The sequence below is a fragment of the Erpetoichthys calabaricus genome, chromosome 4 (assembly GCF_900747795.2).
Source record: "Erpetoichthys calabaricus chromosome 4, fErpCal1.3, whole genome shotgun sequence".
Classification (NCBI taxonomy): domain Eukaryota; kingdom Metazoa; phylum Chordata; class Cladistia; order Polypteriformes; family Polypteridae; genus Erpetoichthys; species Erpetoichthys calabaricus.
The window spans coordinates 46,635,816-46,659,213 of NC_041397.2; the positions used below are offsets into that span (position 1 = coordinate 46,635,816).

The following is a 23,398-nucleotide window of genomic DNA, read 5'->3' on the forward strand; positions in this document are numbered from 1 at the left end:
CGTCTACTCATTTTTATATTCTCTGTGTATATGCCTAATCTGAACATTGTGTTATGAAACGTTAAGCCCATGTAGTCTTCAATTAGTTTATATACATCAGATTCCACCCTTCACTCCCTAGTTATTGTCCCCTTTGAAAAGGATTTTTACTCTTAAGTCAACAGAAGGAGGCTTTGGGCTTGATGAGCTCTCAGAGGTCTCCGGGTCCTGGTGGGCTACCGCCTGAACTGCTCTCTGCATTTTGAAAGAAGTTGTATATACTCCTCTTCTATATCTTGAATTCTACAATCTCTACTTCTCACCTTAACCTCTCTACTAATAAAGCCATGATCCCTCTTCTGCCTAAACCAGGGGTTGCCAAGTTCAGTCCTGCAGGACCACCGTGGCTACAGGTTTTCATTCTAACCCTTTTATAAAAAAAAAAAAAAAAGTGCCCTGTTTGTGCTGCCAATTAACTTCTTGTGAATTCATTTTAATTGAATTGCTTTTTTAAGATTTGCTCCCCTGAATTTCTTTATCGTTCCTCTTTATTGCTTCATTTCTTTCCTTAAATGGCACCCAAACGAAATGAAATGTGAAGTGAGGGAGCCAACAGAAGACCAACTAAGTGAGGGCCTCAAACTCCAACCAATTTCACTCCAACCAGCTACTTAATGAGGTGCCAGTTCCTGTTGTTAATTAAACCTCTTCTTTAATTTCGTGGCTTTGTTGCAGCTCTCATGGTGTATTAGCAGACATTTCCGAAATTGCTGATTTTCTCTTTCTAAGAGCACTGTTAAAATGTTTTAGGGATCTGAGCAGATCAACATTCCTGAGATCTTCATCTTTCTTTATTTTCAGATATTGTATGATGGACACCAGTTGTTTTGGCTCATTTTGTATCTCATTATTGTTTGGCTGCTAATTAAGGAAAAAGAAACAATTAAGGGGTCTGAGTCTTCAAGTACAAGTCAATTAAAATTAGTTCAAAAGAAGTTAATTAGCACCAAAAACAGGTCACTCATTAAGAAAAAGGTTAGAATGAAAACCTGCAGCCATGGTGGTCCTCCAGGACTGGAGTTGGCGACCAATCGCCTAAACAATGTAAAGACCCAAGAGAATGCAAAGTATTGGTCAGTTTCATTAATAAACTCAGGTGTCATGCTTTTGGCTAAAAAATAGCTTATTGGCTGCAGTCGGTCAAGCAAAAATTCATTCACTCTTACTAAACAGACTTTAATAAATCAGTGCATGATAAAATAAAACTTCTTGTAAAGCTTCAGGGCATGACTTGTGTAAGGGCACTAAATAAGTATGCTAATCAAAGGAGGACATATCTGAATAGAATAGAAATAAAGTTAAGACTAATCTGTTCACTTTTGGAAAGTATGAGAGACTTTAATTATGGCCAGGGGTGCACTTATGACTAATAGTACAATATACTCTTTATAATTCCTATTTTCAACAAACTATGTCATCATATGGTTTTCCATCACACACAGAAAATAACATTTTCGCCCATATTTTGTTGTTAATTAATATATGTACAGTCAAGTACATAAATATTTGGACAGTGACACAATTCTCATAATTTTGGCTCTGTATACTACCACAATGGATTAGAAATAAAGCAATTATTATGTGACTGAAATTTAAACTTTCAGCTTTAATTCCAGGGGTTTACCAAAAATACTGCATGAGACGTTTAGGAATGACACCCATTTTTCTGTATAGTCCCCATATTTTAAAGGGCTCAAAAGTATATGGACATTTGACTGACAAGCTGTTCCATAGCCAGGTGGGAGCAGGCCCCTCATTATTTCATTAACTATTAAGAAGGAAAAAGGTCTGGAATTGATTCCAAGTGTGGAATTTGCATTTGGAAGCTATCACTGTGAACTCTCAATATGAGGTCTAAGGAGTTGTCATGCAAGTAAAAACAGTGAATCATTAGACTGAGAAAACAAAACAAACCCTTTAGAGAGACAGCAGAAACACATGGAACGGTAAATCAACCATTCCTAAACAGAAGGAATGCATCGGTGAGCTCTGCAACAGCAGAAGGTCTGTAAAACCACAGAAGATAATTGTGCTGGATGATTGCAGAATTCTGTCCTTAGTAAAGAAGAACCCCTTCACAACATTTAGCCAAATGAAGGACACTCTCAGAGAGGTAGACCTATCATTGCCAAAGTCTACAATCAGGAGAAGGCTTAATGAAAGTAAAGACAGAGGGTTTACAAAAAGGTGCAAACCACTGGAAAACCTCAAGCATAGGAAGGACAGATTAGACTTTGCCAGAAAACATTTTTAAAAGCCTGTTAAGTTCTGGAACATTTTTTTTTGGACAAAGGAAACTAAGATCAATATGCCAGAATGCTGGAAAGAGAAGAGTATGGAGAAGAGAAGAAATGGCTCATGATCCGATGAAAACTATATATTCTATGCAACATGTTGGAGGAAGTTTTATTGCATGCATGCATGCATGGCTGCGAATGGAAGTCAGTCATTAGTGTTTATTGATGATATGACTGCTGGCAGAAGTAGCAGGATGAATTCTGAAGTGTATGTAGCTATACTATCTGCTGAGACTCATCTAAATGCTGCAAAACTGATAGGACAACATTTCACAATACAGATGGACAATGAGCCAAAACATATTGCAAATCAAGTGTTTTTCAAAGCAAAGAAGTGGAATATTCTTCAATGGCCAAGTCAATTAACTGACCTCAACCCAATTGGACATGCATTTCACTTGCTCAAAAAAAAAAAGGCAGAAAGTCCAACGAACAAGCAGCAACTGAAAACAGCTGCAGTAAAAGCCTGGCAAAGCATCACTACAGTGGAACCCCAGCACTTGGAGATGGCCACGCATTTATGACTTCAGGCAGTTATTGACTGTAAAAGAGTTTCAACCAAATATTGAAAATGATCATTAATATTTATGATTACATTAGTTTGTCCATATACTTTTGAGCCCCTGAAAATAGGGGGACCATGAATAAAAATGTCTGTCTTTTCTAAACAGCCCATAAAATATTTTTGTTAAAAGCCTTGAATTAAAGATGAAAATTTCAATCACATCTTGATTGCTTTGTTTCAAATCCATTGCGGTGGTGTACAGAGCCAGAATTATGAAAATACGTCACTGTCCAAATACTTATGGACCTGATTGTGTATTACTTTATTACTAATAAACATTAATGGTTCCACAATGAAACATGTAAATAGATGGGAATTGAAAAAAACAATTCATATACAAAGGATGATGCCCATAAACTACTCTTATAGCTTTTTAGAAATATTTCTTGTATTTGCACACAAATCCAAAATATTACTCTCTCACCTGACCTATTGCCTGCAAAAAATGAAAAAAAAAAAAAACCTTAATGCCACAGTGATACCCTGATTTACAGCTTAGAAAAGGTTTCTGCAGATTGCTTACAGACTTATATTTTACACTTCACGGATCAAAAACAGATCTGCACTGAAAAATCGTAAACTGATGAGGTATCATGAAATGGAACAGGTAGTGAGTGTGAGCCTCAGTTGTCAGACTTCATGCTAAATTTAGACCTGCTCATAAATACAGCACACAGATCATTTCTGCTTTGTCTTTTCTTAATGGATTTATGTATGTAAAGCACAAAATATTAGACCAAACAGTATTGGCACCATTCTCAATTCAAAGGAAAAGATATAGTTTTATAGCCAGGCAACATGGCACTGAATTTCAGTATACATAGAAAACAGGGTTTACTCAATAGCTAAACAACAAGAAATGTGTTTAATTTGTTCTCTAGGTTAAAAGTAAAGGACTGGAGTGAGACTGTGTTCACTCTTTGGATGATAAAATGTATGTACTAAAGATGTACTGAACACGACAAGGAGTGATTCCTTTACAAAGAAATGAAAGTACATTGTTCAGTCAAATACTGAGATACAGTACACCTCTGTAAATTGAGATCAAGGTAAGCTGTCTAACACAATGCAATAAATTAATAAATGACCCAATCTAGTAACCTTAATTACAACTTGTGAATTATCCCATTAGATACGAGCCTTGAAATAATGAATATTGTTAAACAGCATTGTTAATTCATTTAACCACTTAAGATCTCTTCCCACCACCAAGTATCACCTGCTTTTTGACTATGTATGAACATTTTTAAAAAAGGAAAAACAAACTCCTACCTACATCAATTGTATATGTAGGAACAATGTAATTTGTGTCTGATTTAAGTTTAGGAAATTAAAAAATGTGGCCTTTGAGTTAATAGGGGAGTTCATACTTTCTGACGCTCTTATTGTACCACTTAACAAGCCTAATTTCCTTAAATCATATGCACATATCGGCATTGCAAAACAAACTGTTTAGCCTAGCCCCTGCTCTACTGGAACATCTTACATAACCTTATTGACACCCGTTCTTCCTTCCTATGACTGAAATCCCTTTGTAAACAGAGTACAGCAGTCATGAAAGATTTCCATAATTCTAAATAATCACATTTTCTGTTGTACAGATTTTGAAACATACTCAATGCAGATGCACTAATAATGCTCATTGGCAGATGTATTGAACTGATAGCTATTACTGAGTATTGGTGCTTAATATTAGCTCAGTCACATGGCTTTCCCCAAATATAAGGAAACTGTTCAAAATGGAAGTTGCAAAAAATTTAGAATGGGACAAGGTGCAAAACATAAAGTACGGCAGTTTGCAGCAAATCTTTTTTGGAAAGGATATGACATATATACAGACTAAGGGTGCTGTTTGGTGAAAATACATCTTTTCTTTGTCAGCCTGCACAGAGGACAAGATGCAAGCTTGAACTTTGGTCTAAGGAGGCAGTGATCAGGGTACCTGTTATAAATAATACTATTTTGCTTTTCCTAGTGCTGTCATGTACAGATTTGAATTAAGAATATAAATGAATGTTTTAGGGTCTGAATATTTAAAAGTAAATTAAAAGTTTTAAATTTCTTTGCAAAGTTTCTTCTCAGGATGCAAATATGGCTTGAGGGCTGTAATCATGTTCCTCCCACTGACTAAAAACAGCTGTGAGCATACTTCAAGTGAATAAACGCTGAGAAGTGTTCCTTATTTAGGTTCAGTCACCAATGAAGCATCACACCCAGTGGGTAACTTCTACATAATCTATTAATCATTACAATAAAGCAATTAAGTGCATTCAGTTGCTTAATTTGTGAAACACACAAAGACAAATTGAATCAACTAACATTCAAAATGACTAGGTGGACCATCCAGTAATTTCTATCAACTGCCCAGTCATCCATAAGGGAAGAGCCCTTCTTATTGATAAAGAAATCAGTATCTGGTAAGAGGAAATATGTAATGTTTGGTAAATTACAGGGAAAGGCGGAAGGAAAATAGCACAGAAAAAGGGGTAAAAGTGAGCAACTTGGGAAAGCCAACCTAGCAAATGTCCATAACTGCCAAAGGCCATGTGATTCCCATCCAGAATCAAATTTCTATAAAACAAAAAGGCATGATATTATGTACATCTAGCTGGAGGCTACAAACAGGGTTTAAAGGCTTTGTGTAAAGTCTTTTGACTAATAACAAACAAAACCTTTCAATTTCAATTACCCACTAATTCTATGTCAATAACAAAAAATATGGCAGACAATTAAGTGGCAAGCTCATGTATCACCAATGTGCATGACGGCACAAGATTGTTTTCATGTCTTCTTATTGTATTTATTTAGAATGTGCCTACATATGAAATATAATAAGAAAATAAATGCCAACAGAAAAGCAAGAGCAATGTGCCATTTTGAGCATGAGAACAGGCAGTTAGAATTTTATAGTTGCAAAGAGCCACAGTGATGTACCAGTACCAAAAAAAAAAGGTAGAAAATAGATGAATAGACACAGGTATTAAAGCCAGGGGTAAATTTACCTATTCCATTCAATAACAGAGTTAAAATAGTTTTAATGAGCATTATCATAGGGAACAAGTGGCTCTCCTAAGGTACATCTGGACTTTTACATCCCAAGACATTTACTAAATCTTAGAGGAATATTTTTTTTTTTATGTTGTATGCAAACCTTAAAAAAATGAACATGTATTCACATTCTCATACTGTTTTACAGAGGGCCATATATAATAATCAAAGTTTGTATTTCAGTAGTTCTTTAATGATTAGGAATTTTTTTAGGAATTAGTGTAGCCTAAATCACACTATATTTACAGGGTTTAATTTCAGATTTGTTAGACTCATGCCTTTTAATTAAAAATCATGCACAGTTAAACTTAATAAAATGGGAAACTCTTGTTGTAATTTCAAAACAAATGAAATACTGGTGTACTGTTGTTGAGAGTTTAACCCAATTATAGTTAGAATTCACAAGAGTTACAAACATGTTCCATTCCTATCCACCTTTGTATGTAAATAAAAAATTGTGTTAAAAATGTCACTTAATAGAAATGTTGGTAAAAATGTATGAGGGGTGTTCAATTATAAACAGGAATTTTCATGCTCTGTTTTTATAAATAGTGCAAGGTAGACCTGACTCATTGGACAAACAAACCTGTCATTAGTAGTGCTAGCTGCTCTTTCCCCCCTTCATGTCCGTTGTAATCAACATGTCGGAGCAGGAGGTACACAGTAGTGTGCGCAGTGGATTATTATTAAATTTTTGACAAATGAAGGAGTCATTCCATCTCAGATTTATTCGAGACTTAAAAATCAGTTTGGGGGCAAGTGTCTCTCTCTCTCTCTCTCTCAGCCTAGAGTGTAGGTTTGGTGCAAGTCATTCAGAGAGGGACTATCATCTCTTTGGTCCACTTAATGAACATTTTAGGAGGGAAGAAATTAAAGTCGAATGAGGAGGTTATTGACGCTGTGCAAGAATGGGTCAACATGCAGTCAAGAAATTTCAACTCTTCTGGGATTTAGGAGCTTCCTGAGCACTGCAACAAGTGTATTGCTGTGGCAGGAGACTATACAAAAAATCACTGTGTAAGTTGTTTCATTATATTCAATAAGTAATGCGTTGCTCATAAATTTCTGTTTATATTTGAACACCTCTCGTATAATACTATATTACTTATTTTACAGAAAATAGTTTCAAAGTTCTCAATTAAATGACAGTGAAGCAATATTACCATACTTGAAATCACAAAACATAAATAACTTAATCTAAAATGAACCATAGGCATGGACAGTATTTTGACCTTACAGTTAAACACCCTATACTTGTTGATGATATAGTACCTCATAGAGATGGAAAAGGCCCAAATACCCCCCACTAACGGGCAACTGATCCCTAAATAAAACACGCTATCTTTGCTGAGATAATGCTTGGACAGCTGTCACCTTCTTCTCAGAGCAATTACACTACTGAGACAGCATGGCTGGGAAGCGTACTTAAGACACTGAGAATTACAAGCAGTGGCTTCTACTGCTCAGTTAAACAGCCAGCGGTTGATGGAGCTGCCAACCTGTGACTGAATTTACTATTTTGCTGGACATGCTGCGTGTTACATTCAGCTACATATGTGAAAATGGTGACAATGCCCATAGTCTGCAGTACTATTCTTAATTTTGAGTGTTGGCTGGTGCATATTCATCCACGTCAAAACTAATTCAACATGTGTGTTAGTAAAAAAAACACAAGTTGTTAGATGACAATTAAGATTCAGTTGAAAAGGAAAGGGTTTATGTGCTCATTTGCATCTGTGGAATGGTTGTAATATGAGATCCACCTACACACACTTTGTGCATGCGTTGCGAGTGCCAATTATCTGTCAGAATTAGAAATGCTAGCAAGAACGACCTTTGACTACATCCAAAAAAAAAAATAAAAAGTATATGTTGAGACAAACTTCTCCGACCACACCTTGAGCACATTACAAGTTCATTTGAAAATAATACTTAGATACTGATGCTTCAAACGTTCCATGCCAGCCTGAAATTCTAGTGGTTTAGTTAATGCTGCCACTTTGAAACTAAAGCACAGAGAGTGTTCTAATGATAATACTGTATTTCTAATCTGCTATTGGCGCCTCCATGTCACAGAGTTGCACATTTCTGAAAATATATTGCCAGCATGGTAATAACATTGATTGTTACATCAATTCAATTTTCAAATTCCTTTGGTAATGTGCTTTTGGGAAAAAAATACTAATATTTAAAATCCACAAAACAGATATTAAAATTATTTGCTGCAATGATCCAATGCCTCATATTTGTAATAATAATTTGAGATATTAAAAAGAGAACTTTTTAAAAAATCAAATCAAATATCTTTTCGTGGACATGGGAATTCTGTATAAGAAATCCAAAAATGGTTGTTATGGATACGGTGGGCTAGTGGGCTATTTTTCTGTAGCTTGAGGTCTTACCATGATGGAATGTGATGTGTGTGCGAAACCTAAACATAAAACACATCCTTTAATCAGGCACTTGCAGACTCATATGCTCAATGACAATATGTTTGCAATACAGTAATCCCTCCTCCATCGCGGGGGTTGCGTTCCAGAGCCACCCGCGAAATAAGAAAATCCGCGAAGTAGAAACCATATGTTTATATGGTTATTTTTATATTGTCATGCTTGGGTCACAGATTTGCGCAGAAACACAGGAGGTTGTAGAGAGACAGGAACGTTATTCAAACACTGCAAACAAACATTTGTCTCTTTTTCAAAAGTTTAAACTGTGCTCCATGATAAGACAGAGATGACGGTTCCGTCTCACAATTAAAAGAATGCAAACATATTTTCCTCTTCAAAGGAGTGCGCGTCAGGAGCAGAGTCTGTCAGAAAGACAGAGGAAAGCAAACAAATCAATAGGGCTGTTTGCTTTTAAGTATGCGAAGCACCGCGGCACAAAGCTGTTGAAGGCGGCAGCTCACACCCCCTCCGTCAGGAGCAGGAAGAGAGAGAGAGAGAGAGAGAGAGAGAGAGAGATAGAGAGAGACAGAGTTTGTTTTTCAATCAAAAATCAATACGTGCCCTTCGAGCTTTTAAGTATGCGAAGCACCGTGCAGCATGTCATTTCAGGAAGCAGCTGCACAAAAGATAACAACGTGAAGATAATCTTTCAGCATTTTTAGACGAGCGTCCGTATCGTCTAGGTGTGCGAACAGCCCCCCTGCTCAATCCCCCTACGTCAGGATCAGAGAAAGTCAGTGCAAGAGAGACAGAAAAGTAAGCCGGGTAGCTTCTCAGCCATCTGCCAATAGCGTCCCTTGTATGAAATCAACTGGGCAAACCAACTGAGGAAGCATGTACCATAAATTAAAAGACCCATTGTCCGCAGAAATCCACGAACCAGCAAAAAATCCGCGATATATATTTAAATATGCTTACATATAAAATCCGCGATGGAGTGAAGCTGCGAAAGGCGAAGCGTGATATAGCGAGGGATTACTGTAGTTATTTTTCACAAAATATTGCTCACTAAGGCACTTCATAATACATTTTTCTGGTTTTATAATTACTTTGGTAAAAACAACCTAGAAAAGATTACTGTAAGCTTACTTCCATTAATCAGCTGTGAATCAACTGGTCTGTAGTTTTCAGTATTACACTATACAATAACATTCACCACCTCCCCTGCCAACAAATACTGTACAACATGTGTGAAATGTTCCAACAATTTACTTTATATTGCATTCCACAAATACTGGCAACCTCTGACTTAAATGCCTTCAGCAGTGCAACTGGCTCCTCGTCTCATGTTTGCTTCTCCAACACCTATTCACTAAATCTGTTCCTTCACAGAATCCACCCTTTGACAATCCATCCAGCTGGCATGTCTACTGCTGCATGGACTAAGAAGGAAGCACAGCAATGGTAGTGTACATGGTTTGTATTATTGAGACAGTACACAAAATGCCATTTTTTTGCTCACTCGGTTGATCCCTGTTGCCTTCCATAGTGCAAAGCTCTAAATGTTTAGAAATGGCAACTTAACTCATCACAGTTTTGAAAAAGAGCCTAAAAACTTTTATAGCCCCTGAATTACACATCAAGTTCAAGCACAGTCAAGCACATGTCACATTCCAGTCATAAGGCTACCAATATTCATGAATATTGCAGCAGAATGTGTATGGTCATAATCAGTGTATAATTTAGGAAATCTGTATAAATATGCATAGTAGAATAAAAAAGTAGAACAGTTAAAAGTAATTTATTGTTTTATACCTTTCAATAAAAACAATGTTTTGGAGGACATTTATCACTGTATTTTAAGCAAAATACACATAATCAGATGATTTTCTAAAACACAACAATTATGGCTTAGGAGGTTATTGGGCTGTTCTGTTGTTATCTAGTGAACAGGCTACAAAAAATCTTCCACATTACACCTTCAGACTAGAGCAGCGATTCTACATACTTATTCCCTGTAGCATGCAGTATATAAGATTAGGGACGTCACAATACCAGAGTTTTTGTATTTAATACCAACACCAGTGAACTTTTATGATATAAAATACTGCAGCAAAAACAGAAATACCAATAAATGGCTTTTTATTCCTCCATTTATTGAAGTGAACAATATTTAGCCTTTTCTGTAATACAATAAAAAAATACTAACAGTAACAACAGTCTTAAGGGTATATCCATCAAGAAGTTACCCAACTATCACTTAGGTAAACCAGCATTGGCATTCATAAACATCAAAATATAACACAAGCCCTAAATTTTAATATGTGGCAAAGATGGGGATCCCCACAGTATAACAACAAATGTGGTTTATAATCTTGGAGAGATTTCAGTACAGGATTTAAAAATAATGGTACCATCATAAACTACCCAATTCATTGTAGCATGTGCACATTCTACATTTATTATTTTATTTTTTTATAGTAACGGAAAACTACTGTTTAAAATCCATACCACATATACAAAAATCATACATCATTATATATGTACAGCTGAATTAGTGAATTACAAGATAATTACAGTTTTTCTTTTTATTTAAACCAACTCTTTAAAGCTGTTTTTGTAACAACAAGTTTTTAAAGTCTGGTCTGTCCGTGAACCAAATTGTTAGGTTTGTAATATTTGCTATTGTAAGCTTTATATTTGCATCATTAGCAGGCTTAAAACATACTGCTAAAAAGTAATATTAACAGATTAGTCAAATTAATTCAAATTTCAAATGTCAGAAACTAATGATGCCTTCATTTTCCAAATCTGTCCCTCGTTTTCTTGCATTTGTCCCAACTGTAAAGCTTCCTGTGTGAAATCAGACTTGTTAGTTTTATCCTTATCCTTTATTTTAGAAATCCTGTTAACCAGCCTCTGTTTTCAGTTTTTGTTGTATGAGTAATCAAACTTTGTTAATGCTCATGCCTGTGTATGAATCCAGAATTAGAAAACTACTTGGGCTGTTTTTACATGTACTTAGTAAATTTATATCTTTGAATAATGTTCTCATTGTACCAAAAGGCACTAAATAAATAAAATGTATTATTATTCAAATATATGACGTGTGCCTTCAGATTACGAGTTATAATAATTAATGGTAGTTTCCCTTCAAAAGTCAAACAAATGACAAACTGTAAATTCAGCATTTGCAGATCTGTATTAAGCAATGAAGTATGCGGTTTTGATTGTCCCACTAACTGTGTGTTTTGGAAATTACAAGGCTCTGTCAAAACAGTACACGTTGCATTAATTGGGAGATTGAAATTCTAAATAAATTTTATTTTGGTATTAACAAATGGAGCAACTCATGTCATCACTGGAGTAGACAAGCCAAATAGTCACTTAGTTTGAATCGTGCCTCAATGTTTATGCTGGCAGTCCTCCTAATCCCATAGCCTTTTGTGTGAATATGTGTGAGCACCCCAGTGTGACCCTGGACTGTATATACCACTAAGAAAGTGGGCAGATGTTTGGACTAATGAACATCCATAGAAGTGTTTATGGGAAAAGTGCTATATAAATAAATGTATTATTACTACAATGAGAGAATAAATGCAAAGTCTTCCTTAATTTATTGGGACTATGCAGGACACTTTTAAAAAGTGATTAATTTCATCATCTTTTTATCTCCTCTTACAAATGCATGAAATTTCACTCTCAAAGCACACGGAAATCTTTTTCGAATTAATTGCAAACTGGGATAAAAATAGCATTAACTTGAGCCTGCTTGGCTTTGTGTATGTGTGTGTTTTTTTTTTTTTTTTTTTAATAACAAGTATGATTCTTGCATGCACATGCTGAAATCTTCTTTCAGAAACAAAAAAGCATTTGCTGTTTTTCTTTTCAACATGTGTTGATGTGGTGCCGTTTCATCAACACTATGAGCCATTTTTATACAGAGTTTCACTTACGTTTTTTCTCCTATATTATTGCGCCTTCTGGAGTAATTCATCTAGATGGAGTCAAGTATGAGTGCAGTACAGACTTTCTTGGTAATAACGATGCCGTAAAAATGCTGGTACCGTTACCTTTTCAGAACTTTGGTATCGAATTAGTATCAGAATATCGGTTCTTGGGACACCCCAATATAAAATAGCCGATTAAGAGCTCTGAATATTTGTGAAAACGTAATTCGCATTATACATTATGTTGCTGTTTCAAAAGAAAGACTCAATACAATTTCAAAGTCAGTTAGATGGAAATCGGCAGGTCAGGTTTTTTTTTTCTTTTAAACTTTCTAAAATCATACTGGGGGATTCCTAATTGAAGGTTTAACACTCATTACAACCTAACAAGATGACATTTGTAGATGATGCAGACTAGAAAGAAAACCTCCATCTTTAAGTGCATCTTTACTTCAGGAAGGTCTAGAATCAAAGATTAAGGCATATAAATCACCAGGAGGTGATATCAAGGCCAGTGCTCTAGTCACTTTTCAATTGGCCAATGTGATGTGTTCTTAATGTGCTCCTATTATATTACTTTTTTATTTCTTTATCAGTGAATAGTCAATCTTCAAGAGTAACTAGAAAACTTAAATTTGCAAATCTTCTTCCTTTGCTTTAAAAGCGTTATTATAAGCAGTAACAACAATATTAAGCATTTGCTGCCTGAAAACACAACTTTCAGAGATGCAACAATGGCTTTTTTAAATAAAGATAATACAAAACATTATCTTCAAGCCATGTTAAAGAGTAAGCTTTTTTTAAGTAAAGTATTAAGATATACCTCCTCATTGTGTCTTCATTGTTATCTTCATGTTCTTGGTCTGAATTTTTTAACTCATCTGGATCTGGTAGAGTGTCAGGGTCAAATTCATTTTCACTATCATAATTAAGATAGACAATATCTTCTTCACCTTCTTCATCCTCATCCTCCAACAGAAAAACACACCACAAAAAATTAGGAAGATATTTTAAGCAATTATGATAATTTTATTATTTGATGTAATAATGATAATTTGAAATACAGTCTGTGAATATAAAATATATAGCAGTTTATATTACATAAGCTATTACATCCACCCCAGAAGCTCCAAAAAGACTAAAAAAAGCATGGCTGCTTTTTTAGGTTATGAACCACATTAACTACCTAATTTATCATTTTTGAAGCAGTATGTTAGAAGGCTATACTAATTATGACTGAATAAGTAAAGATGACATTACATCTTCAAATCAAGCGATAAATTACTTTAAATGCTGAAAATGATATTTTGCATTAAGGTATGATAACTAAGCAGCATTTTTTTTTATTTTGCAGAGGGTTTAAATAAACAAGCATATAACAGATATGACAAACAAATCATGACTAACATGATGAAAATAAACTGTTACCCTTGAATGATAAACAGATAAATTAATTCAGTTAATTTCAATTTTTTGTTGTTATACTTTATTGTTCAGCAAAAATTTTGTAGTTATTCTCACTGGTGCAGAAACTTGGAGGGACAATGTTATACATGATAGAATGACACACCATAACAGAAATAACAGAACGAAAGACAGAAATGCTAATTTAAAAAAGAAATAACAAAATCAATAAAAAAGTTAACCTAATCAAATTAACAGCGAGCAAATAAACAGAGAAATTAACAAATAATTATCACATATAAACAAATACTCAGTATTGGACAGAACAAGTAGCAGTGTTAGTAAGAAATAAATGGATCAAGATTTAGAAGTGATGTTAACTCCTTAAAGAAATACTGTTCAGTACACCTTACAAGGTTTCTGTGCCAATCTTAACTAACGTTAGAAATAGGCCAGCAACAAGCCCAGGTGTAAATTTAATATGCAATGAAGCAAATGAGATTCCTTGCTGAAGAGGGTTGTGACATTTTTTACTCTAACATAAGACAACTGTTTCCCTCCAAATATTCAACCTTGTATAAAATTTCCACTGTATATTAAAATAATATAAAAGTGCTTTAGGAAAAAAAAAGATCTCAACAGGTTCTCCTGCCATTTCCAGGTCACACACCACTGAAGGTGTAAAGCAGTTAAATCAGCGTTGAACTATTTACTGAACAAGTATCAACAAAACAAAAATCTCCACCCTGCAGGGGTCAATTCCATTTCTACTTTGAAAAAGATACAGTCAGAAGGATCACTTAAATGTTACTACCTTACAATTGTAAGTTATGTTAGGGATGAAGACATTTTATTTCTTTCTTGTTTAACACAAGGGATTTACCTATAGTTATATTTTTGCATTTATATTTATTCTTCTGTAAATATTTTGGTGTGAGTTGTTTACAGTCAAAGAAAATAACAATAATAAGAAATGAAAAATCTAAAATTTCACTGTAAGCAAGTTACTAGCTTCTTCGTACAATACATGCAAAAGCCCCATTCATCCATCCATCTTTTTTTTATGAACCTACTTTTTCGATTAAAAGGAGACAGAGAATCCTCCCTGCATCAGTCACAACACTGAAACCACACCTGGACTGAAAGACAGTTTAATGCAGGGCACATAAAATATAATGAACACAAAGTTTGAATCACTGAGACCTCAGGTGCATAGACAGTCCTTGTGTAGGTCTGAGAGCATGAAAGTCAATAACTTTGGGGTTTTTAATTATACAGTCTATTAGTGCTAAATGATTGCTACATTCAGTGCCTATAAAAAGCATTCACTCTCTGAGAAGTTTTAACATTTTATCGTTATACAACACTAAAAGATAGTGGATTTAATATGGCTTTTTTGACACTTCTCAACAGAAAAATACTCTCTAATGAGAGAAAGAAGATCTCTGGTCAAAATTAATTACAAATATCAAACACAAAATACCTGATAGCAAAAGTTTTAATATGACACCTATATCCAAATAAAGCATTAAGCACATCCGAATCTGTTTCTCGGAGAATTGAAGTCAGAATGGCTGAAGGAATGGTCCTTACGGATGACTCTCCAATTGTGAACCACTGGCTGGCTACTTTGAGCAGCTGTTTAAAGCAGATCCTCCTACTAGGACGCTGGACATCTCTGGGTACATGGTTCTGGGGGCTGATCTTCCAATTAGCTGTGAACCACCCAGCCTCACTGAGATTGCATAAGTGGTGAATCAGCTGAGGGTAGGGAAGGCTGCAGGGATCTGTGGTACCTGGGGTGAACTTCTCCAGGCTGGTGGCAAGGCTGTCCTCATGGCAAGGCTATCCACCTCGCATTGCAATAAATCTTTGCTTCCATCTGGGACATAGGTGTCATCCTAACTGACTGGAAAACAAGACTTTTCATTCTTATCTGGAAAGGGAAGGATGATCACCTGGATTGCAGCAACTACAGGGGATAACACTGCTCTTGGTGCCAGGAAAGGTCCTTGCTAGGGTCATCCTCAATAGGATCCATGATCACTTGCTCACCTACCAGTGACTGGAGCAGTCTGGTTTTATGACTAAGAAGTCTACCATCAACCACATTCTATCACTGATGGTTCTCAAGGAGTGCAAAAGCAAATACTGGCAGAGTTTCTTTGCAGCCTTTGTTGATTTTTTGTAAAGCATTCGACTCAGTTGATTGAGCTGCCCTGTGGGACATCCTGAGAGTTCATGGGATTACCGAATTCTGGAGCCTCTGTGTTTTTCCCAGTTAATTCTGGGGTTTATTAGAGGTGTATTCTTTCTCCTATTCTGTTTAATGCTTGCATGGACTGGGTGTTGGGCAGGGTCGTGGGGTCCAGCGGCTGTGGGGCATCTGTTGGTGAAGAAAGATTTACTGATCTTGACTTTGCTAACAATGCTGTGATCTTTGCGGAGTCAATGGAGGCTGAGCGAGGAGTCTGAATGTCTGGGCTTGCAAGTGTCCTGGATAAAAACCAAGATCCAGGCTTTTAATGACCTCTTGGGCACAGCCATCAGCAGTGTGGCTGTCTGTAGAGAGAATGTCGACCTTTCGAGAGACTTACTCACATCGGCAGCGACATTCATGTCTCTGGTGACTCTTCCTATGAAGTCAGTAGATGGATTGGGGGAACATGGGAGGTCATAAGGTCACTGGAAAGGGATGTGTGATGCTCTTGATATCTTTGCAAAAGGATGAACATTCAAGTCATTAGAGTCCTAGTACTTTCTGTTTTTCTATATGGTTGTGAGACATGGACACTATCCAGTGATCTGAGACGAAGACTAGACTCCTGCGGTACTGTGTCTCTTCAGAGAATCCTTGGATACTGCTGGTTTGACATTGTGTTGAATGAGCGGTTGCTCACGGAGTACAGACTGTGTGCATGGGATAGGAAGTCACTGTCACTGACTGCTTGCACAGAAACCACTGCAAGCATTTTCTTCCTTCTGATGCTTTAGGTCATAACAGGTAAGTTAAATGATCCTACTAACCTTATAAAATGCTGTATGAATCAAGTACCCTGTGATGTATAAGCCATTGTGCACACAGCAATAAATATTTAGTCAGTACTATTTACCTTACACTAAACCGATATCACAGCTTCACTACCTACACATTATAATGATTTACAATTTTGCGGTCACTACAATGAACTAAGATGGCAAGAAATCCAGGTGGCAGGGACAGCCCCAATTTCAGACTATGCATCCCAATAAATAACTGAAGAATATCAAAATGTTTTAACAGGCTGCACATCTAATAAAACATTGCTCTACCGATACAAAAATCCTCATAATATATTTAGAACAGCATGTACAAAAATCCAAGTGGGACCCCCCAGCTCCCAGTAATTAATGTGCTCGAAGTGATATACGTATTAAAGTGTGGTGAAAACTCTGAAGGGGAAAGCTTAATTAAGAACTTGTGTCAAATTTAAATAGCATCTCCAGAACGACCAACAAGCAGACAAAAAATAGACAGTACTGCTAACTGCCATCTATTTTTTCCCCACTTCAAGCCCTGTGTGGAATCTTATGTGCTCATTTGTGAAAGTGTTATTTTTTTCATGCTCTGAACCCTTACTATTAATGATGAGATAAAGCAGGCATTAAACAAATGAGGATTTTCTTTATGTGATGGCCTACATGCTACACAAAAGTATCATTTTGGGACTTTGAAAATCTGGTCATCCTATAATTTTCCTTCTGAGTGCCACATTCACCTGATATCCATAACATGTAGTTACTTGGTATGATAAGATTTGCCTTTCACTTATGTTATTCCCTAACATTTGTCACAACTGAACTGCTTTGCAAGTCTCGTTTCATGAAAATTACTAGGGCCAGACATGTTCAAGCACAGAAGGAATTAATTACAAAGATTTTTATTTGTTTAATTTTCTCTTTTATTTAGGCTATGTTAATTATCAATTGCAAATTGTCACTATGTGTGAATATGGTGTGTGTGTGTATACATATATATGTGTGTGTGAGTAAGAGTGTTCGCTGTGATGTACTAGAGTTCTGTCGAGACCTTTTTGGGCCCTTTTGTCCATTCCTGGTGAGACAGCCTTTGCCCCTGAAATGGGGTTGAAATGAGACGACTGTAGAACTGACATACTGAAATTGTTCATTGATGGCTACAGTGTCCGCACAGCCCTCGGACGCACGAGAATGTTATGTCATGTGTATATTTTTTAACTTGTTAATACACAATAATAGGAAAAATGTATGTTTAATTTTGAATAGCTTGTTATGAAAACCAATTAAAATACACCACAGCACTAAGTTTGTAAGAATCTAAGGTGAAATTAGGCACTTTATACTAAAGCTTTATGTTAAAGTGATAAGCTTTTTGTTGAGAGTGTAAACCTAATTTATCCATTATAGTTTTGTAAGTTATAAATTATACTGAAAAGTAAAAATCTGAGCATAAAGCTAAAGCTGGGCTCATAATAAATCATATAGTTTGCACATAGAGTGGCATAACTATTAACATATTTTGGCATCATTATATAAACATGTAGCTGACAGCTGCACCAGAATGACATAATTGTAAATATATTTTGGCATCAATAATTAAACATATAGCGGTCAGTTTTGCCATTTGATGGAGGAACACAAAATTTTCTGAGCATACATATTTACATTATACAGGTAGCATGGAAAGATGAAGAACCTAACTGTAAAAAGGAAAATTAATGGCATATCTCAAAAGCCATGACAAAAGTGAGGGAAAATAAAAGCCCTGTGCTTATAGAACATGGCTTCCTAATGACACTAACTATTGCTGAATTGTGCAGACTGAACTATTAAAATAAAACTGAATAAACATCTCTTTACTTTTCTCCCAATGCACTAAAATTATATTTTAAAGCTCTATTAATTTTAGGATAGTACAATAACACAAAATATTTTTTTTAAATCTACAACTTTTGTGTGAGGAATTTGCATACCACACAGACCTACCTATGATGGTAAGGTGGCACAGAGGATAGTGCTGCCCAGCACTTCAAGAGTAAAAGTGAATTTGAGCCTTCTGTGTGCATGCCAGGGACTACAAAGGTGTGCTGCCATACTAGCTGGCATCTTGAAATTGCCCTATTGTGAGTGTGTGGCTGTTTGTGTGTGCCCTGCAGTGCACTGGCTGTAGCTCAGCTGTGAATTGAATTAGTCACATTAGAAAATGAACAGATGGATAGCGAATACTAGTATAAGTAATTAGTCAGAATTTATTCCTGCATCTTGGAGAAAAAGAAAAAAAAAATCAATTGCTCTTATGTAAACATTAATCTGTTTGCTCCCTAACTATAAATCAGTGCATTGACTGATTGGTAATTATACCTTTTGCCATTTAACCATGAGCTGTATCTGCTTCCCTAATTTTCCCACTGCCAGTTATTATAGAATGTCAATATGACTTATGCGTTGGCAGGGCAACATAATGAATACCTTGGCATGGTAATTCCAAAATACCATCCCAATGTAAGGTCATTAACGTCAAATAATGCATGCTGTGATTTGGCTCTCTGTCTATGTGCAAAATGTTCATTATCTCATGGCTACAGCTGCAATGAAAAGGAAATCTAAAACAAAAAGAAAAAAAAAACCAAAATGTTCATTGTCTAATTAAATTAGGCATGTTAACTCTTAAAATGCAAATTCTAAAAAATTTTTTAAAAATAAAAAATTCAGCTTTAAACTTTGAGTCATCCAATAAAACTGAAAGACACCATTCATAATTCAAATCTCTAATACTGCTTACAACCATGACTACATCATTAACTGTGTCCACCTCTAAAGTCTATATATGGCAAAAGTGTTATATATCTGTGTTAACCAAAAAGTTTGAAAAATTAATAGGGATGCACCGATACTGAAACGGGTATCTGGTATCGGCCTCGATACCACATTTTCTAAAGTACTCGTACTCGTTAAAAGTCCCCCGATACCGGGGACCGATACCACGGTCTGAGAAATGTCTATGTTTGAGCGGCGTGTAAGGGGTTAATCACAGGCGCCGAGTGCCCGCCCCCAGGCCCCGGCTGCAGCTCAGAGCGGGGAGAAGGCGAGGCGAAAGATGTCAGCCGTGTGGAACTATTTCAAAGTGAATGAAGACGACAAAAAAAAGGCGGACTGCAAATTGTGCTCAGCGAAATTGTCCAGAGGAGGCTCAAAAGGTAGCGCATTTAACACAAGTAATTTAATCAAGCACCTAAAATCCCAACACGACAACGAGTACAAAGAGTTTACCCACGCTTCTAAACCAACACAACCCACGCTGCAGCAAACTCTTGCAAGACGAGAGAAAATGTCCAGAGACAATCCACGTGCTGTGAAAATAACACAGGCAATTATCGAGTACATTGCATTGAGTGACCAGCCACTCTCGGAGGTAGAAAATGTGGGATTCCTGCGTCTCCTCCATGTTCTGGAGCCCAGATATGATGTCCCAAGCCGCCGCTACATGACTGACACGGAGCTGCCTAAACTACACGACTCCGTGAAAAAACATATCCACAGCCTACTGCAAGCCTCCTTTGCGTTTAGTTTCACCACGGATATTTGGACAAGCAGTGTTAGCCCCGTGTCGCTAATTAGCCTAACCTCCCAGTGGATAGACGAGAGTTTCTTGTTTTTTTTTGTTAAATTATATGACTAAAGCTGTTACCTGTAAATTTAAATCATGTTTTTATTAAGTACTCGGTATCGGCAAGTACTCGGTATCGGCAAGTACTGAAATGCAAGTACTCGTACTCGTTTTCCAAAAAAGTGGTATCGGTGCATCCCTAAAAATTAAGAAACCGTTTCACACTGTTATTTTGCATACTATATTTTATAGGGCTTGCCATCATAAGTCACTTTACAAATAATGCAAAAATTATAGTCAAAGCAAGCAAAAAGAAAATGAAGGGCAAAAGACTATAGCAGTACAACAATTTCAAATAAGTGGCCAACTGCAAAAAATAATTACATCAAAATAACAACTCAGAAACAGCTAGTTTAAAATTCAAGAGAAAATAAAGGTGCAGTATGAATGTTATCATGGACAAACAAAGGGCAGAAAGACACACAGCAGGAGGTAAGAGACTAAAACAGTCTTCTCCTAGAGTTGTGCAACAAAACTGTCCAACAGGGAGAAGACTGCAGGAGAGAAGGATGGGTGCTGCAGGATGAAAAATGATGACGGGTAGCTGGGTGGGATGGAATTTATTAATTTCTTTTAGGTAGAATTTTACATCATCTTATGTGGGCACATTTTTGAAGACGACTTCACAATTGACAGGGTCTATACAGCACTATTGATTACTAGTGTCACTTGCTTTGTAAACACAATAAATAAAAATGAATGAACAAGAAACCAGCATATTAAGAAAGAGCCAAGAATAGTTTTTGACAAAAGGCTTACAGGTGTCTTACTCTTTGACATCAATATAATGTACTCAAGCTACCACTCTCTGAACAGCCCTAAAAATAAGAACTCAGGTACTTGCCTACCAGACTGTGCTATATCCATTAAACTTTATACCATTAGAAATTGTAGTAGAAGAAATACAACATTTTCTTAGCTACATGATGAAGTAAAGGCAATGGCATGCCTTCCTAATCAATTAGTTCAGCAGATATTACCAACATGTAAGAATGTACACAGAATTTATAACACATACTATATATTCTAAAGCCAATGCAATTCTGACTTTGGAAATTACGTGATACCTACAGGCACGGTATGCTTTGTTGTAGCCCGATTACTTTATTTACATTAAGTAATTTAAGCCAAAACCAGAAACATTACTGTGTTTTAGTACTGAATTTGCTTGGATAAATGTGCCAAAAGAGGTGGCGCAGTGGGTAGCGCTGCTGCCTCGCAGTCTGCATGTTTTTCCCGTGTCTGCGTGGGTTTCCTCCCACAGTCCAAAGACATGCAGGTTAGGTGCATTGGCGATTCTAAATTGTCCCTAGTGTGTGCTTGTGTGAACACTCTGTGGTGGGCTGGTGCCCAGCCCAGGGTTTGTTTCCTGCCTTGCGCCCTGTGTTGGCTGGGATTGGCTCCAGCAGACCCCCCGTGACCCTGTAGTTAGGGTATAGCGGGTTGGATGATGGATGGATGGTATGTGCCAAAAGAAAAAATCTGTGTGAAATATGACAGATGAATTATTTTGTGAGATTATTAACATGACAATAGTGAGCATATAAACCTATAATAACTCTAAAATAATTAAAACAGGATATTTTGGTAATATTGTTTTTAATACTATATGTAGCATTTATAAGAGATAAAAATGTTTGATTAAGAGTTATACTCAAAATGCCGCAATTTCAAAAATGACCAGTTTTGCTTTTTTCATAATACCTAAATGTGTGTGTGCGTGTATGACACTTGCCAGACTGCTTAAAATGCTCTATGTGATTAAAAGGAGAGAATTAATAAGGAAGCTGGGCAGCATTCCTCCAAAATGCTCAGTGAACAAGTTCATAATGAAATTATGGATACTGGAGATATTTTCCACAATTCAGTGCCAGTTCAAAAGAAGTCACTTTAACAAAGGCAGACCCAAGCTAATGATAGCATTTATAGCGAACTCCTTCACCATAGTGACTTTAGTATGTGTGTTTGATTGATTTTGTATAAAAATGGATGAAATAGGGCTTTGTATTGTTAAGAGATGCAGTCTTGTAGAAAATAGATGCAATCACATGAAAGTCTGAGATAAAGTATAAATACTAGTAAAATGCTACAATAAGATACTTTAATGGATGTTGATTCACCGTGAGGCCAACAGTACATTAATTAATCGATGTAAACATTGTCTGTACTTTATTTAAAATGTACTGCAAACTGTCTGAACAATTTTCCTTAACCTCAGTTTTAATTAGGAAACATGAGAAAATGTACGGCTGAAACTGCTCCTAGGAATTTTGTGCTCAATGTGGTACTTATTTCAGCATGAAGCTGAACGGTCTTACACTTGTTAAAGTGCTTTATTTAATTGTTGCCTTCAAAGTTAGTATTTAAGGATCATTTTAGGTTAGCAGGATTGAAATCCAGTTGAAAAACTGCATTACAGTTTAGCATAGTTATGCTGAAATGAAAACACAATGCAAAAAATATGGGCTCTTCAAAACAGTATACTGTAAGAGGTTAAGAATAAGGAACGCAAAGTAACAGAGCCCCAAAGCACAAATTTTTTTTTTTTTTTAACCATTTAGCAATTTCCATAGCTCACTACAGATCATGACATTATCTGTGAACATGACCTCACCTGTCAATATGTCCATCATCATTGCAAACAGCAAAGTGCTCAGAGCTGATCCTTGATGTAATCCCACTTTCATCTTGATCCGGCTGTCATTCCTACCACACACCTCACTACAGTCACATTGTCCTCATACATAGCCTGAACCACCCTCACATACTTTTTTGCTACTCCCCACTCTTCCAAAAAAAACATCAAGTCTAGTTTTCAAGGCTCCATGATTCTTCTCTCTACCACACTACATCAAACTTTTTCCATGTGTTTGTGATTCTCTGTGTAAAGAAGAATTTCCTAATGTTTGTGTAGTACTAGGGTGTTGTACCGTGTTAGCCATTATGAATGTAGAAAAAAGCCAAGCAAAATGACACCTTTTATTGGCTAACTAGAAAGATTACAATATGTAAGCTTTCGA

At 36.2% G+C, this 23,398-nt stretch overlaps 1 protein-coding gene across 1 annotated transcript in view; it reads right to left on the reverse strand.

The window, feature by feature from the left end:
* The window catches only part of ddx10 (DEAD (Asp-Glu-Ala-Asp) box polypeptide 10), a 459,716-nt gene that overhangs the window by 44,827 nt on the left and 391,491 nt on the right, over positions 1-23,398 (reverse strand). Inside the window, 1 exon segment of the mRNA XM_028799405.2 lies at positions 13,113-13,258. Coding sequence (XP_028655238.2) covers positions 13,113-13,258 — 146 coding nt within the window.